At 40.1% G+C, this 15,350-nt stretch overlaps 1 protein-coding gene across 3 annotated transcripts in view; it reads right to left on the bottom strand.

Annotated features, from left to right (window-relative positions):
* The window catches only part of LOC134539346 (serine/threonine-protein kinase 32B-like), a 209,316-nt gene extending 196,449 nt beyond the window's left edge, over nucleotides 1-12,867 (bottom strand). For 2 of the 3 annotated variants that reach the window (XM_063381296.1, XM_063381297.1), the window contains exon 1: nucleotides 12,747-12,857. In XM_063381296.1, coding sequence (XP_063237366.1) covers nucleotides 12,747-12,807 — 61 coding nt within the window. In that variant the 5' untranslated portion in view covers nucleotides 12,808-12,857. Of the gene's footprint in view, nucleotides 1-12,746 lie in introns of all 3 variants that reach the window. The other variant, XM_063381295.1, reaches the window with a different exon arrangement.
* Nucleotides 12,868-15,350: the final 2,483 nt, after the last annotated feature.

Raw genomic sequence — 15,350 nt, 5'->3', positions numbered from 1 at the left:
AAAATGTGTAACCACGGCGCTGCCATCTGTGGCGGATGGCGCTAACCAAAGTTCGCAAAGCCAAAAGGAAACTTTATAGTATAACCGTTAAATGAATTTTAACAAGATGGGCAGTATTTTTATACAATTTCTTGTAAAAAATCAGGTCCAAAGCCGGGGTTAAATACTTTTAAAGGTCTTTTTCGCTTTTATCGTAGTTGGTTCATTACACCGTTTAAACTTTCACTCTACAAATCGAATGAGTTGATTGTGAACATAGCTGCTCCGGCAGCGAATTCTAGCGGCGGGTGCGGAAACTACGCGTGATTCGCGTCAAGAAATGTAGTTGAAAACATAATTTTCGTATCTTTATCACACTTGGCATTATTTTTTAAGAATTATTCTACGTTAAATTTCGTGCCCGAGTTTCGTATTGCAAGTGCATTTGCATCACGAGAACATATGAAATTGCTCATTTGCGAGGTTATATGCTACACATCTCTGGCGAGAACTGGAACACCTCGCTCAATATATTTTGATGTGAAACTTCTTTAGGTGCGATGAAAGTAAAATTTCAAGGCCGAATATCAATGAAAAGTTTTTCGTGAAACGTTGTTGTGAAATGTTTCCGACGTGAAAAAGACAGGTGCATGCGCTTGTAACAGAAAATAGATAAAGGTGTACTACGCAGTCTGTGGTGAATTCCTTGAATTTTATATTTCCAACCAGCGCGTTCGCGTTGTTCCTTGTTTAACCAGCAGTGTGGAGAGCGCCGTCGAGACAATACCAACATTTACCGCATAGATAACGTTACCTGTTACGAATTTCATATTTCTTTCAGAGATTTATCGTGTTCCAAATGGCAGAATTGTTTGGAGAAACAGTAACACGCACAGTTTTTCTTTATGGCGTGAGTATTTCAACAGTGCGTTGTATTATTTTAGAAAATTGTCTGAAATACTTAGGTACGTGTCGAGGTTTGAATTGCCAAAGAATTTTCAATTCCATCACGTGTATTATCTTTGAAAGATTTGTGCAATGGGAGTGCATGACTTGATGTAATCTTTTGGACATACACCATTGCTACATCAATTCTATCACGTGTACTGATATACACGCGATTATTATTTTTTATTACTGTCGAGCGTTGCTGTCGTAAATCAGCTCTTACCACCTCCACCCCTTTTCCTCGCCCCACAGCGATTGAACGCGGTAGCTTTAATCCCCCTTCGCACGGCAAGCAGAATTGGGTTACCCAGATTTTTTCGCCGCCCTTCGGATCTGCAGCGCGGAAGGAACGAAGTTAACGCGACGGGAGAGCGGCCTGCGTGTAAAAGAGAGCAGAAGAAGATAAGCGTGTTTAAGGTTCTCGGGCCGGCCACGACACAGGAGTAATCCCATTTACTTCGCGTGGCGGCTCGGCGGCGGGCGAAAATAACGTGATAAATTAAATATTCCTGGAGGGGAAAAACGGGGAGTTTTCATCCCTCATTCCTCCCCCCCCCCCCCACCCTTATATTCTCCGACAACCCGTTCCGGGAAGTTGGCTCCCGCCAGGTTCATTAGCGAGAAAGAACACAGTAAAAAAAATACAAGTCATTGATGCCAGCTCGCTGGGCGAGTTAAAAGTGAATATTCACAGATTGGTTGCAACAGCTGCTGTTATCTTGTGTTGAGGCAAGTAATTTTTTTAAAATTTAATTAAATACATAAATTTGCGATTATAGGGTATTTAGTGTTAATGATAGTACAGAAAAAATATTACAGGTTATGTGTAAATTAAGTAATTTAAAGTTTACACGCACTTGAATATTCAATATTTTAGTAGTTTAGTGAGGCTGCAGAATAATTAACGTAATGTGCGATTGGCGTATTCGCAGCCGCAAGGCCTCGCCGCAGCCAATTGCATAGAAATAATCGAAAATGCTGACGAAAAATCTACAGTTAGTCTTGCAGTTGTCTGACTCTCTTAATTATACCTTGTCCCCACCTCCTGTATGTTTCTCCTGTGCGATCGAGCAATTTTCTACTTCAATTTTTCCGTTACTTCCAACTTCCTTTACCTACTCACTTTCCGCTACCCTGCAGTGGTGTCATCTCTCGACCTACCCTAACCGGATATTCACTTAAAAATATAGTACGTCTTTCAAGAGAAACTTAAGTTTCCCAAATATTTTAACGTACAGTTATTACCTATGATATTGTATGCCAATGATGTAGGAGAGGAAAAAAAAACATTTATATGTAATAAATTACGGGTGTTATTTTAAAACTTCCACACCTGCTAGTCCATTAGTTCCATTTTGTATATTTTACAGTAATGTTTCGTAAAACTTAAGCTGTTATATTTTTATATTTCTAAAAAAATTATTTTTGTATATTTACAAAAAAAATATGTTTACAAGGAATTTCTTTGTAAAAGTACATTTATCTTTACAGTGTAACGCGAGCAAGAAAAAGGCGGAAAGGATGAGTTAGTTGATGTCACCGCGGTTCTTTTTCATCGCAGATGACAGGAACTGCTCTCGGAAGAATACACTCGAGTTGCGTAGATGCGGTGATAAACCGGAAGAAAGGGGGGAAAAAAATATGTTACGTCTAGAGTCTCTCACTGTCCAAGAAAATCCGTAAATTAATGTAACTTTTTAAATGGAGAAGCACCATAAAACTAGATTTTTTTTTTTTTGTGATTTGCGGGATGTTTTGAAAGTTTGAAGTTTTACTTTCTTGTTCGAAAAAAAAAAAAAAAAACCAGCGCGTGCTTTTAGGTTGCAAAAGTTTTTTTTTCTCTTTAAACACCACTGATGATAAGTTTTTAGCTTCTTAACGATGCGTGGATTTCAATTACGAGCACATAATGACTAAACTGCTTGGCAGTCGCTTGAAATATACACTCCCCTGCGAGAATTCAGGAGAAAATATATGTAATATTTGATTGTAGGGGTAAAGGAGGGTTGGGGGGTACCACAGACTGCAGAGCCATCATAAACCTTAGTAGAGGGTTGAGCGAACTATCTTATCGTCAACATAACAACCAAACTCAGGGGTACCAACCGGACAGGTCGAGAGCTTAGCAAGAAGAAGAATAATAATAAAAGCGGGAAGCCTCGTCTATAGATCGATTGTTTGGAATTAAATACAAAACGTGAAGCATATGCTGCAAGGATTTAGTTGATTCTCCGATGTTCTGAATTCCCAGAGGATTGCGGTGCAACAGGAAGGAAAGGGAAGGATTTTTAGGGCATACATGCTCGGGTTCGAGCAGATAATTCAGGGAGTATCACGATGCCGACAGACGAGAAAACGCCTTGTAAGAGAAGTGGGGGAGGGAGGGAGGTCACCAACATAATGGAGGTTTGGAGAGCTAAGTATGGTAGTGTTTATTAGGTAGATTTCGAATAAATACTAATTAATGAAGCCGTTACCATGGTGATATTACATTTTGTTTATATTTGAGTCACGCTTATCATGTTCAATAAAATAATATTTTTGTATTGTAATAAGTACCTGGTATTTTAAAATAGAAAGAGATATAAAATATATTTTGTACAGTCAGTTATATTTTGTGCTATGCATATTTTTAATAAAATCAAAGAATGATTAAAAAAAAATTGAAACAAACATACTTTATCTTGTTGATATTCTGCCACACTTTAAAGAGTTTGGACTTAGGTTATTTTCTTTATGTTTTTTTTAGTTCTGTAGGAAATATAGATACTAGCAAAATGGGAATTCTGATCTTTAACGCCCCCGCAACCCCCCTTGGCAGCTGATTTTCGTAAAACATGTTCTTAGCAGATGCATATGTAGCTCTATATACACACACACACACACACACGTGACAAGTTTCAAGTCTGTCGGTCTTATAGTTACTGAGATTTCGCGATGAGTAAGTCAATGAGTCACCGAGTGGTTTTTCGCTATATATACATACATATGTATATATGTGTGTATATATATATATATATATATATATATATATATATATATGCTGATGTACCCGGAGCCAGGAGATAAATTATCAAAGATTCAATAGCGAAATTTTATCAAGCCGTACCTAAATTCTGTATTTAGGGGACGAAGGTGCACGAAGGTGGAAGAGGCGGGAAGGGGGAGGGTGATTAAGATTACCAGGATTGTTTTCTGAAATCTCATGTAAACTGTGATCAACAATCACTTGCACTCAAAAATGTTTATTCGCAAGTCACTCAATGTCTGTCAAGTTTCACGGTTCACACTCCTCACTGGGGCTAGGCTCGACAGTGATTCGCCCCTTACCTCGCGCCTGTCCACACACACACGGCCTCGCGCCACTCAGTCGCACTCTCTCGATCCCGTCGCTCCTCTTCGCGCCACTCTCGAGGGGGTCTCTCATCCTCTTCGCCGATGTAACACTTCCCTTCGCTCGCGGAACTCTTCTAACTATCGGCACTCCCGCGGAGGCCGGCGTCGTCGCTTATATACCCGTGGTGTCCTTCTCGAAAGGCCAAGAGCTGCTGAGACGTGTAGTGTCATCCCGGGCCGACCTCGTCGCCCGAAACACCCAGAACAGCGACGCTTATTCGTGCCACTACTCGCGGCGGCCTCGGGAAACCCGCAGAGTTCCCAGACTGGGGCGGGACAGTGCGAGGGGAGCGGAAGGGGCGGGAGGGGGAGGGGGTAGCGAGGATCTTTGTAATCCGGCCAGGCACACGTGGCATGGCTTACGTCAGTGGACGGCGCGTAGCGTCAGTGGCCGTGCGGGTCCGGCAGCCAGCTCCGAACCTGGCACGCATCGCGGTCCTGTCTGCGTTCGTAACAATATGTAACTACTTGACTTAATATGTCGCCAGCTGGAATATGTGTGCATAACATAATATGTGCCAAGTACTGTTTTAAATTTGACATTTCTTAAAAAAAAATTGTATCGGTAGTATCCATTTCTCAACTGTCACTTTGACATTGTTTACGAACACTAACAACATGTAGTTGTTTAAAAAACGCTGTTGACAGAACAAGAGTGGTAGAGAAGTATACGTACACAGTTGGTATTACTTTTAGAACTGTCAAATTCGGTACAAGTAACGGGACAGAGACATTAGCTAAATATAAGTGAAATTATGTGCGGTGGTTGACACTTTAAATGACCTTTAAAAGTCAATTCTTAATTTTTAAAAAATGGTGACCGCGTACTTCCATCTTTTCCAGCGATGTGACGAGCAAATTCATGTACTATCATGTTGAAAATACACTTAAAATACGTAACTCGGACACGTAATTTTTCGTAAAATTCTTTCAAATAATGCCGAGCGTGATAAATAAATAAATAAATATATATATATATACATACATACACATACGCAAATTGAGTTTTTAACTCCATTTATAGGCGCGAATCACACGTAGTTTCCGCACACACAGCTAGAATTCGCTTTTGAAGGAGCTGCGGTCGACTATCGAATCATTCGATTTTCAGAGCGAAACTGTGTAATGAATCTGCTCCAATAGAAGCGAAAATTTTTTTGAAAAATTACTAAACCCCGGATTTGTACCTGGTTTTCGAAAAAAAAAAAAAAGAATTTTTATTAAAATACTGCCCATCTTGTTTAAATTAATTAAATAGTTAATGCTGTAAAGTTTCTCTTTGGCTTTGTGAACTTTGGTTCACGTCATCCGCCACACCGTGGTTACCTATTTCCGTTCAATGCGACTTACGTTCCATTCACGAAATTACTCCCACGAAATGCCGTATACTGGGAGCCAAGATGTTACACGTCAATATACTACATTGATTTGCAATGCGGTATACAGATCCCTAGCACACGGACACGAGCGACTTAATCCCTTCATCCGGACGAACGACCAGGTCAGGCTCACGCCACGACTGACAGCACAGTGCCCTGAATAGGACACACGTGCATGTCACAATAGCCCCACCACGTCACTCTGCTTCGACGGCCGCCAACAGAGCTCAGCGCCGCTAATTAAATCGTTCACGTCACATGACGTGTGACACAGCAAACAAGTCCTCTCGACATTAACACCGCGTTGGACCGTGTACACTGTCGGAAATTACAGTAATTTTACGGACTTTTTAATGATTAATTAACATTAAATAAGTGAATTTTTCTCCGTCATCTCAGTAAACAAATCCTTCGTTAAAAATGCACAGGGTTCAGACTTCCCAGTTGTGTGTTCCTTTGTAAACAAGGTAAACACACACGTGGGAGAAAAAAAGTTTTTGAAAGTTTGTCAATATAATATAATTTTTTATTCATATTCAAAGTAAGTGAACTGAAAATCCGTACTTACAAAGATAACCGTAAATTTGGACCTGATTTTAGACAAGGAATATTATTAAAATACTGACCATTAGGTTAAAATTCATTAAACAGTTAAAACTATAAAGTTTCCCTTTGGCTTTGGTAACGTTTGTTTGCGTCATCTACGTATCGTAAACATGTACATAGGCTTCAGTTTCCTTTAAAAATTATACTTTTAAGGATTGAATATTTCATCAAAACTTAACTTTCCGTGCTTTTGCTCAGAAATAATTTTTACTGACGTTTGAGACATAAATTCGGATTCGGGGTATTTTTTTTTTTTTTTTAAGAATCCAGTTCGGTATTTTCGGATTTGAGAAAGAAGAGATTCAACCCATCATTGAAAAATAAATGAAATGAAAGGGACGAGGCCAGTATTGTAGTGCGTCTGGCTCTAAGACTAGTGTCTAGTGAACTGTGAATCCTGTCTACAGTGCGTGCTTGCACAAGGGGAAAATTTGCGTGGAGGGAAAGGAGGGGAAGGAGGGAAAGGAGGGGAAGGAGGGGAAGGAGGGTGTGCTTATTCTCGTCACGTAAAACAATTTGCGGTGCGAAAGAGAGGGAGAGGGGGGGAATTGATAACGCTGGGGTTTTTGGACGTGAATGGAATTCGCGTTTGGCATCAAAATCGTTCGCTAACAGCCGTATCTAACCGAGTAACACATGCTGCTTTTCTTTTGCCCGTTTACATCTTTTTCCTAACCTAAGTTAAAACTAAGTGTGTAAGGGAGGGGTCTAGGTAGGGAAGACTCTAAGTGCGTCTCAGGGCAAGCCCTATACGCTCTAAACATGCGGGTTTTTAACCATGCAGAAAAGGTCACGTGCAGCATGTGCTAGGAGGGGATTGGCCAGCCATGGCAGACGTTATCGCCATGACTAACTCCCCTCACTCTTAATTCTAGACTAAAACTAGATAAGTTGGGCCCAGGTAAAACCTCCATAGACAGAGGGAAAATCCTGGGCACATACATGCGGGATGCAAAGGTCATGCATTATTACAAGCAGGTGGATTACAGGAATAGAAGGATGGTCCTGGAAGAAGAGTGGGGCGTGGTAGAAGTTCTACTATGCAAGGGTGGGGCACTTGGACTTTTAGTCCGCATTGGTTTGGTCAGGTCTGGTCATTTTGGGGGCGGCTTATGCCGTTTCCCGTCGTGCTGCCAGTTAGCACTCATTGTGGCTGTGTAATATGATCGTGTAAGTGGGGCGGTCGCGAACTGTGGCGTCGGACTAGACTCCAGAGTGGTGACATAGCTTCAGGTCGACCTGTCACCAGTAAAAGGCTGTCGGTCAGTTAGAGAAATTGCCACCATCTGTCATTGAAAAGTCCTAGCTGCAGTACTACGCTGTGTGAGCTGCGGTCGCGAGCAGGGCATCGAGCCAGACTCCAGAATGGTGACATAGCTTCAGGTCGACCTGTCACCAGTAAAAGGCTGTCGGTCAGTTAGAGAAATTGCCACCATCTGTCATTGAAAAGTCCTAGCTGCAGTACTACGCTGTGTGAGCTGCGGTCGCGAGCAGGGCATCGAGCCAGACTCCAGAATGGTGACATAGCTTCAGGTCGACCTGTTGCCAGCAAAAGGCAGTCGGTCAGTTAGAGAAATTGCCACTGCCCGTATTGGTGCTAAAAACCACCGTATGTGTCATGCAACTGTCTCAGATTTTGACTGTAAGTACCACTGGTCTACGCATCCTGTCAATGTGGTTGGTGAACTACTTCATGTGACTGTCAGGGTCAGTAAACAAACATATCTGATTCTTTTCAAATGACTTTCGGAAAGTTTGTATACCACTGGTGCTAATTTTAGAATTGAAATATTTTATACAAGTTACTTAGCATAAACTGTACATATTATATTTTTTTGTAAATTAAATGGAAATGTTTATGTAAAATTGCAGATATTATTAAATTTTTACATTTACATGAAAACAACTGTATCACTACAAAATAGTGTTCGCAGCAATGTAAGGTTTGGATTTTTACTCCAATAGTTAAAGTTATTTGTAAACCATTCTTGAACAGCTTTCCAGTATCGCTGCGTACATATCAAGCATGACAAACACAATTAGGTCAATGGACATTGAATATTAGATTATTTTTTCCATGGTTTTAAAAAAAAACTATGCTTGAATGAAACAATTTTAAAATATAAAATTATGTGTCAATTTTCGTAAGAACTCAGTATTATCTCGATAAACGTATTTCATATTTGCAAAAGTAACCATAGCCATGTGTTGTACAAAGTTACAATACCTTTCTTGTAGTCAAACCATTTCTTGTCTACTGGTTTCTAAAGGAACCTTTGTAAACGTACATTTTTTCCCCCCAGTGACTCGCTTTGAAATTCAGCAGAGATAAGTATCGCACTAAAAAAAGAAAATCCATTTCGGCATACAGACTTAAGTAGATTTCGAATAAACTGTTTCGCCTGGAAATGTTATGAGAACATCTGTAAAATTTTGGAAAAATTTGAGAACTTAATGTACATATCCTTTGTGTTCTCCATTAAACATTTTCTCGTATTCAATACAGCGAAAATGTTTGGACAATTTTAAACTCAATGCATCCAGAATTTAAAAGGTTAGAATGAATTTCACACTATGACTGCTAAGTTGGTTATAAAACTATTTTAGTTGCCATCAGATCAGACCGTGGGCTCGAGAGCACTCTGTCCGAACTGCCGTGCATGGGAACTATCAGTCCATCAGCTTGAGTGTCGTGGCAGGCATCTTTGTTTGTCCTCTCTGGTTGCTTTGCTATTTTGTTTCACTTTTTGACGTGACAACGTCTAATAAATCGATGAACGCCGGCTGTACGCAAAAAAAAAAAGGGTCCCGTTACGCACATTGTTCCGTTACGCTGTGTCCCGTTACGCTGTCGGCGAGTGCAGTAATAGTAGGTTGTGTTACAATTGACTAAAAAATTATGGTGATTCATATAATTGAATAGCTTTCAGCCACAGACTATAGCATTCAACAGTGTGCGCTGTAGTTGAAGAACTCTGCGATGCAATAATTAAAATAATTATTACATATGCTGATGCCCACACCCGCCGAGGACGACTGGAGAACTGCAAATGAGTTTTGGACTATTTGGAATTTTCACAATAGCTTGGAGCTCTTGACGGGAAACACGTATTGACACAAGCAGCAGCGAATTCCGGCTCTCAGTTTTTATTTTTATTTTTTAAGAACCTACTATTCTAGCACTGGTCGATGCGCAATATAATTTTATTACAGTTGATATCACGTCATATGAGAAAAACAGCGATGGAGTAGGGAATTAGAAAAAAATGACTTAACTATCCCAACCCGGTAGAGCTTCCCGACAGGAAACAAAATATCAAATTTTGAAATACTAGGAGATGAAGCTTTTCCCCTTATAACCAAATTTATTACGACCCTATTTTTCTTTTTAACTACGAAACTATGCAACAAAAATAAATATTTAATTATAGATTATCATCGACTCGAAGATGCTCCGAAAACGCTTTTGCTATTTTGGGCCAAAAATTTCAACTTTAAACAGAAGATTGAAATCTAAACCAGAATATACAGATAAAATTGTCTTAACTACTTGTTAATTGAATAATTATATCAAATACTATCACATTAATTTTGAAACTACCCCATACGTTTCTAAAAATTCTACCTTACAAAATTTGCCACAACAAAGAGAAAATGCAACAGCTATTGCGTCTAAACTCGGAGATATTTATAAAGAGTTTTTTTTTTAATTCTCCAATAGGAACTGTCGAGTGACGAATGGAAGCAATTTAAAAGGTTTAGCTAGTAAAAAGTAGTTACATTTCATGTTCGTGTATTAATGTTATTGTAAGAAAAAAATTGTTAAACTTATGAAAATATTTCTACTTATCCAGTGCGACGTTACGTTCATTGGCAATAGTCGGCCAGATATTCTCGTTGTAGTTTTATTATCTCTATATTTACTTGTTGTAAAGTATAGAGGGACAAAATTTCCCTCGCCTACTCTATAAACGTTTAGTCATTCATACTTAAATATCAACGTGAAACACAAGTTTTCAATTCAGTGCAACTTTGTGCGTATAACATAACGAACTGAAACGTTAATTGATTCTCGCCATACCTCCCGTCACTCCACTATCAAAACCGGCACTGACAGGTCTCAGACTCTCCGTCAAAACACACGTTTGCAACAATATGGAACGGCACTCATTGCAAAACGGTACGTAAACTGAACGGAAGCTGTGCGTTCGCTCATTCATTTACAGCCAATAATATTTTACGTAAACGGAACCGAACTGGTATGGAACTGTGAGAACCAGTCTTAAGTTTCCGTACTTATTCTAAGAATTGGCCAGTTGTTGTATAGTCTGCGTCACGTAACTTGTCTCAAATTTGACGTAGTACTCACAAAATAGTACCAATGATTAGAGACCCGGAAAATTCGCGGGTTCAATGACCTCCAAGATAGACTCCAATATCCTCTACACATTCGGGCAAATGCCAACTGTTCATTGGCTGCTGACTTGTGAGTCGTCTCGACTGGGTGGCCTGTGATTCGACACTTCTATGAGTGAGGGTCTCTAATTGGCCCTCAGTCCTCCAGATTAACTGTGAACCCATGACAGAAGCAGCACTAAGGTATAATTATTTGATAACACGAAATGAACCCGCGAATTTTCCGGGTCTCTACCAATGATCTATGTATCCTTCTGCCACCGTTGATCTGTCAACAGTGTCACGTGGTTTGCCGGTGTTCGTAAACAAAAAACGACGGGTTGCTTTGAAAGTGAGTGTTTGGGAAATGGGTAGAACTGTCGAATTCGAGACACGAGTTACATTACAACTGACGTAAGGACCCCGCCTATCCGGGCACACACGCGCGATTTGAAAACTGAACAAGATGTCCACAGTTTAAGGAAATCATTCAAGAAAACGCCGAGGGCTTATGAAAAGTTCTGTTTCCAGTTTTAGTTTTTTGAACTGTATTATTAGAATAATTAAAATTGTTGAAACGCGAAGAATAATTTTTCAGCATGAAACACCCAGTACAGATTATTTAAAACACCTAGGAACTTGCAGTACACCTTTACCTTCGTTTCTCATATAATGATTGCTATAGTTACCAATCAAATCTCAAAAGTTGCCCTATGCACGACGAGAAGACTGCGTGCTAGTTCAGAGCCTTGCGCTTAGAGGCGATACCGCGCTATAAGCACCAGTGAGCGTCGCACTTATCATCCCATCTCACACAAATACAACACTGACTAGGCGAAACCCTTAAGGCTGGGTCGCCAAACGGCACGATGAGATCCGGGTGACAACTCTGCATTTACAAACAACTCAACATTTATTGAAAGTGACCGATTATGAAAATCATTTAAGAGTCATTGAACTTGTTTACACAAGTTTTGTTTCATAGTTTCGTCGTTAACATTGGACTTTGAAAAAGGCTAAAACGGTGTTTTCTGTGATAAAATTAGAAACACAGTGCCATAGGGAATTGCACAGAGCTTTGTCTATAATATTCGAGCATAAATTTATAGGGTCACCGCTCTGAGTCCCATAGAGACGCGTTACCAACGCGTAGAGGCGAAGAAGCATGTTATGCGCGAGCCAGTGTCGCCCTTAGCGCCTTCGTAGTTTTAGGGCTCGTGCGCCCAATGAGGCGGCTACCTTAAGGTGCTATGATAGTTAATTTTCTTCTAATATTTCGTGTTTTTGCACATTATTTTAAATAAATACATAGTATAACATTTAAAATTTATTATAATAGGGTTTTTCTACTAAAAAAATAATTATTAAATGGTTTTATGGATTTAAATTCAAATTTGCATGTCAGTCCTAACATGTTCTGACGGCATGAAAGCGTGGGGCATACAATTTTGGATTCACCGTTCGTATGTAGTCTTTGTCTTAAAACGTCCTTCCCCCAAACACTGAAAAACTTGTTTTTCTATTATTTTGGGAAAACCTAATTTTCATTGATTTCTAAAAATAAATTATATCAAGACGATGGCTAGATACGAGCGGCTGTATGCGACATGATTTCATGCCAGAACTGCAAAAAAAAAAAAAAAAAAAAAAACTGTAAGCGTCCTTGTTGCGCATAACAGTTGTATTTAAAGACACAATACCACAATAATGCGAGGATATTACTGTGTTTGTGATGCAAAATTTTATGGCTACCAAAATATATTTGATTTTGAAAATGTGTATACACAACTTTGAGGAACGTTGTTCACGGGAGAATTGTTCTGTGTAACACATACGATTGTATTTTAACGTAAAAAAAAAAAAAAAAAAAAAAAAAAAAAAAAAAAAAATTAATTTAGAAGTAAGCATTTGAATGTGCTTGTAATTTGTAACTGTAATATTTTTTTTTGAATTTTCGAATATTTTCTATAACTTGGACACGCGGTGAGTTTACGTAAAAAAACCTGGAGCAACAACAACGAAGCGAGCTGGCCGGGGACCCACCTTCCTCGTCGCCGCTGGAGCAGGCCCGCTGAGCGATGCGCGCCGACTGGTGGGCGCCCATCGAGGACGGAGCGTCGCGACGCCCACACGCCCGCACGCCCTCTGCGCCGGGCGGGCGCTCACTGAGCGGCGCGCCCGGCGACGGTGGCGCCGCGACGCGGCAGAACCCCCGCTTCCCCCCGCGCATGCGCGCTCGCGTCCTGTGCGCGTCCTCTCTCCCCAGGGCCGGCGCGTCCGTACACGCTTTCAATATAGATATATACTGTATAGAAGTCGCCAGCCCAGGTTAACATTTCTAATACGGTTTTGGAGGTAGTTGGTCAATTCACCGCCGCAATCGCCACCATCTCTAGGGCATCGACTCGTGGTGGTCCCTAGCGGACAAGTGTCGAACTCTTCAAACACCCCTTCCCCCTCCCGCTGAACAACCTTGAGCTGCAGTTGGGGGTTGTGTGGGGAATGACAGCGGGTGACAGTGCTGCGCTCTAACGTGTAAATAAATAACAACTAAGACGATACAGGGCGTGTTACGGCAGCGCACTGCAGCGTTGAAGTTCCCAAGCTGCTCATCATGCGCTTCTGAAAAACGTAGAGTAAATCCTATCCACTCGACACTTCTATACAGTATATATATTCAAAGATACAGGCGAACTAGGCGACCGCCCTAGGGCGCCAAGTAGCTGGGGGCGGCGCAGCACGACACACAACAGCTCATACAATATGTTTAACGATTATTGAAACTAGATGAAAATGGATTTTTGCTAACAGTTTGGGCTGTTTATATTGATATAAGTAATTATTTAAAGTCCACGGTGACCTGTTAATGATTTGTAATAAGTAAAAAGTAAAAAAGAAAAAATAAACAAGCCTGCTTACATTTGATTGTTGACAGAATATTAGGCTTACGTGATGTATTTTGAGGCATGATCAATTTTTTTTGGGGTGTCCGGCCTGCGCGGCGGGGGGGGGGGGGGGGGGGCAATAAAGGTTTTTCGCCTAGGGTGCCAATTTACCTTGCACCGGCCTTGTCTCTCCCCCTTCTTTCCAGACTAGATGTGCGACGTCCCAGCTCTCGGCGGACGCGACGGAAGTCGAGGAACTGCGCAGTGCTACCATCTGTGGCGAATAGAGCGAACTAAACTTCACCAAACAAAAAATGATAATAATGATATTAGCTGTTCAATGAATTTCAAACAAGATGGACAGAATTTTTAATAAAATTACTTGTCGATAATCAGGTCCAAAGCCGGGGGTTTAGTTTTTTTTCCCCTCCCGCTCTTTTTCGCCTTTATCGGAGACGTTTCATTTTATAGTTAAAAGATTTAGGTCTGCAAATCGAATGATTCTATAGTCAACGTAACCGCTCCGGCAGCGAATTTTAACGACCAGAAATGTGGTCGAAAACACTATTTGCGCGCGCGCGTGTGTGTGTGTGTGTGTGTGTATATATATATATATATATATATATACACTTATATATATTTTTTTTGTGTCCGAGTTTCGTATCATATGTGTATTTGCAAAATGAGAACACACGCCGAGGTTAGATCTTACACATCACTAGCGAGTTTTGAAAGAATCGCTCAGTATTTTTTTTAATTTATGCATTTCAGATTTGGATTCGGACAATATTTCAGATTCGGACAATATACTTTTTTTTTACAATCACATTTGAGACGTCTCTCAATCGTATCAAACGAAACCAAATAGGGTTTTAAAATATACAAATTAACATCTCGTCTAACTCTATTATCTTTGAAAGATTTGTGCAATGGGAGTGCATGACTTGATGTAAGTTTTTGGACATACGCCATTACTAACCACTTTTTCTGTAGAGTCGCACCTGTGTGTTCGTACCATGTGCGTCTCTGCCTGAGGACAGGAGCAGATAGCAGTTCCCGAAACGTCGCTTATTTCTGTTTTGAAAAAAAAAACTATTTTGTTTGTTTCGTCTTTTCGTTTTGTCGTGTCTTTTTCTCGTTTCAACTGTTATGCTGAATTTTTTTGGGTTCAATATTTTTGTGCTGTCATCATTTGTGTTTTTTTTTATCGTCCTATTCTGTTTTGGAAAACTATTGTGTTTGTTTCGTCTTTTCGTTTTGTCGAGTTTTTGTCTCGTTTCAACCTTTGTGCTGAATTTTTTTGGGTTCAATATTTTTGTGTCGTCATCTATTGTGGGTTTTTTTTTTCGTTCTCTTAGTACATTTTTCTTTGTTTTTCTTTGTTTGTTGACCATATTACTGTTACGGAATATTTTGTGGTGTTTATATCCTGTTGACTACAGCAATTTTTTTGCTTAATTTGTGTTTAGGGTATTTTTATTTATTTATTTTTTATTTTTTACTTTTCTTCTACAGAAAAAAGTGCTTAGCAATGGCGTATGTCCAAAAACTTACATCAAGTCGTCTAACTCTGATTGCTACGCCTACTTTTAATCCAACCATGGGCGTCATTCTTCATTCCCCCCCCCCCCCCCTGGAATAAAAACGCACTTCTCTGAAGGGGCCTGCTCGCGCTTGCAAAATCGAAATTGTGAAACGGAAATGATAAAAGTTATTATCCTACAGATTTTCGTATTTCATTCCAACAAACTGATGCGTTTTT

Source organism: Bacillus rossius, chromosome 15, assembly GCF_032445375.1.
Source record: "Bacillus rossius redtenbacheri isolate Brsri chromosome 15, Brsri_v3, whole genome shotgun sequence".
In the NCBI taxonomy this organism is placed as follows: Eukaryota; Metazoa; Arthropoda; class Insecta; order Phasmatodea; family Bacillidae; genus Bacillus; species Bacillus rossius.
The sequence above is the reverse complement of the archived record's forward strand: the minus strand, read 5'-3'. Positions and strand labels throughout refer to the sequence as shown.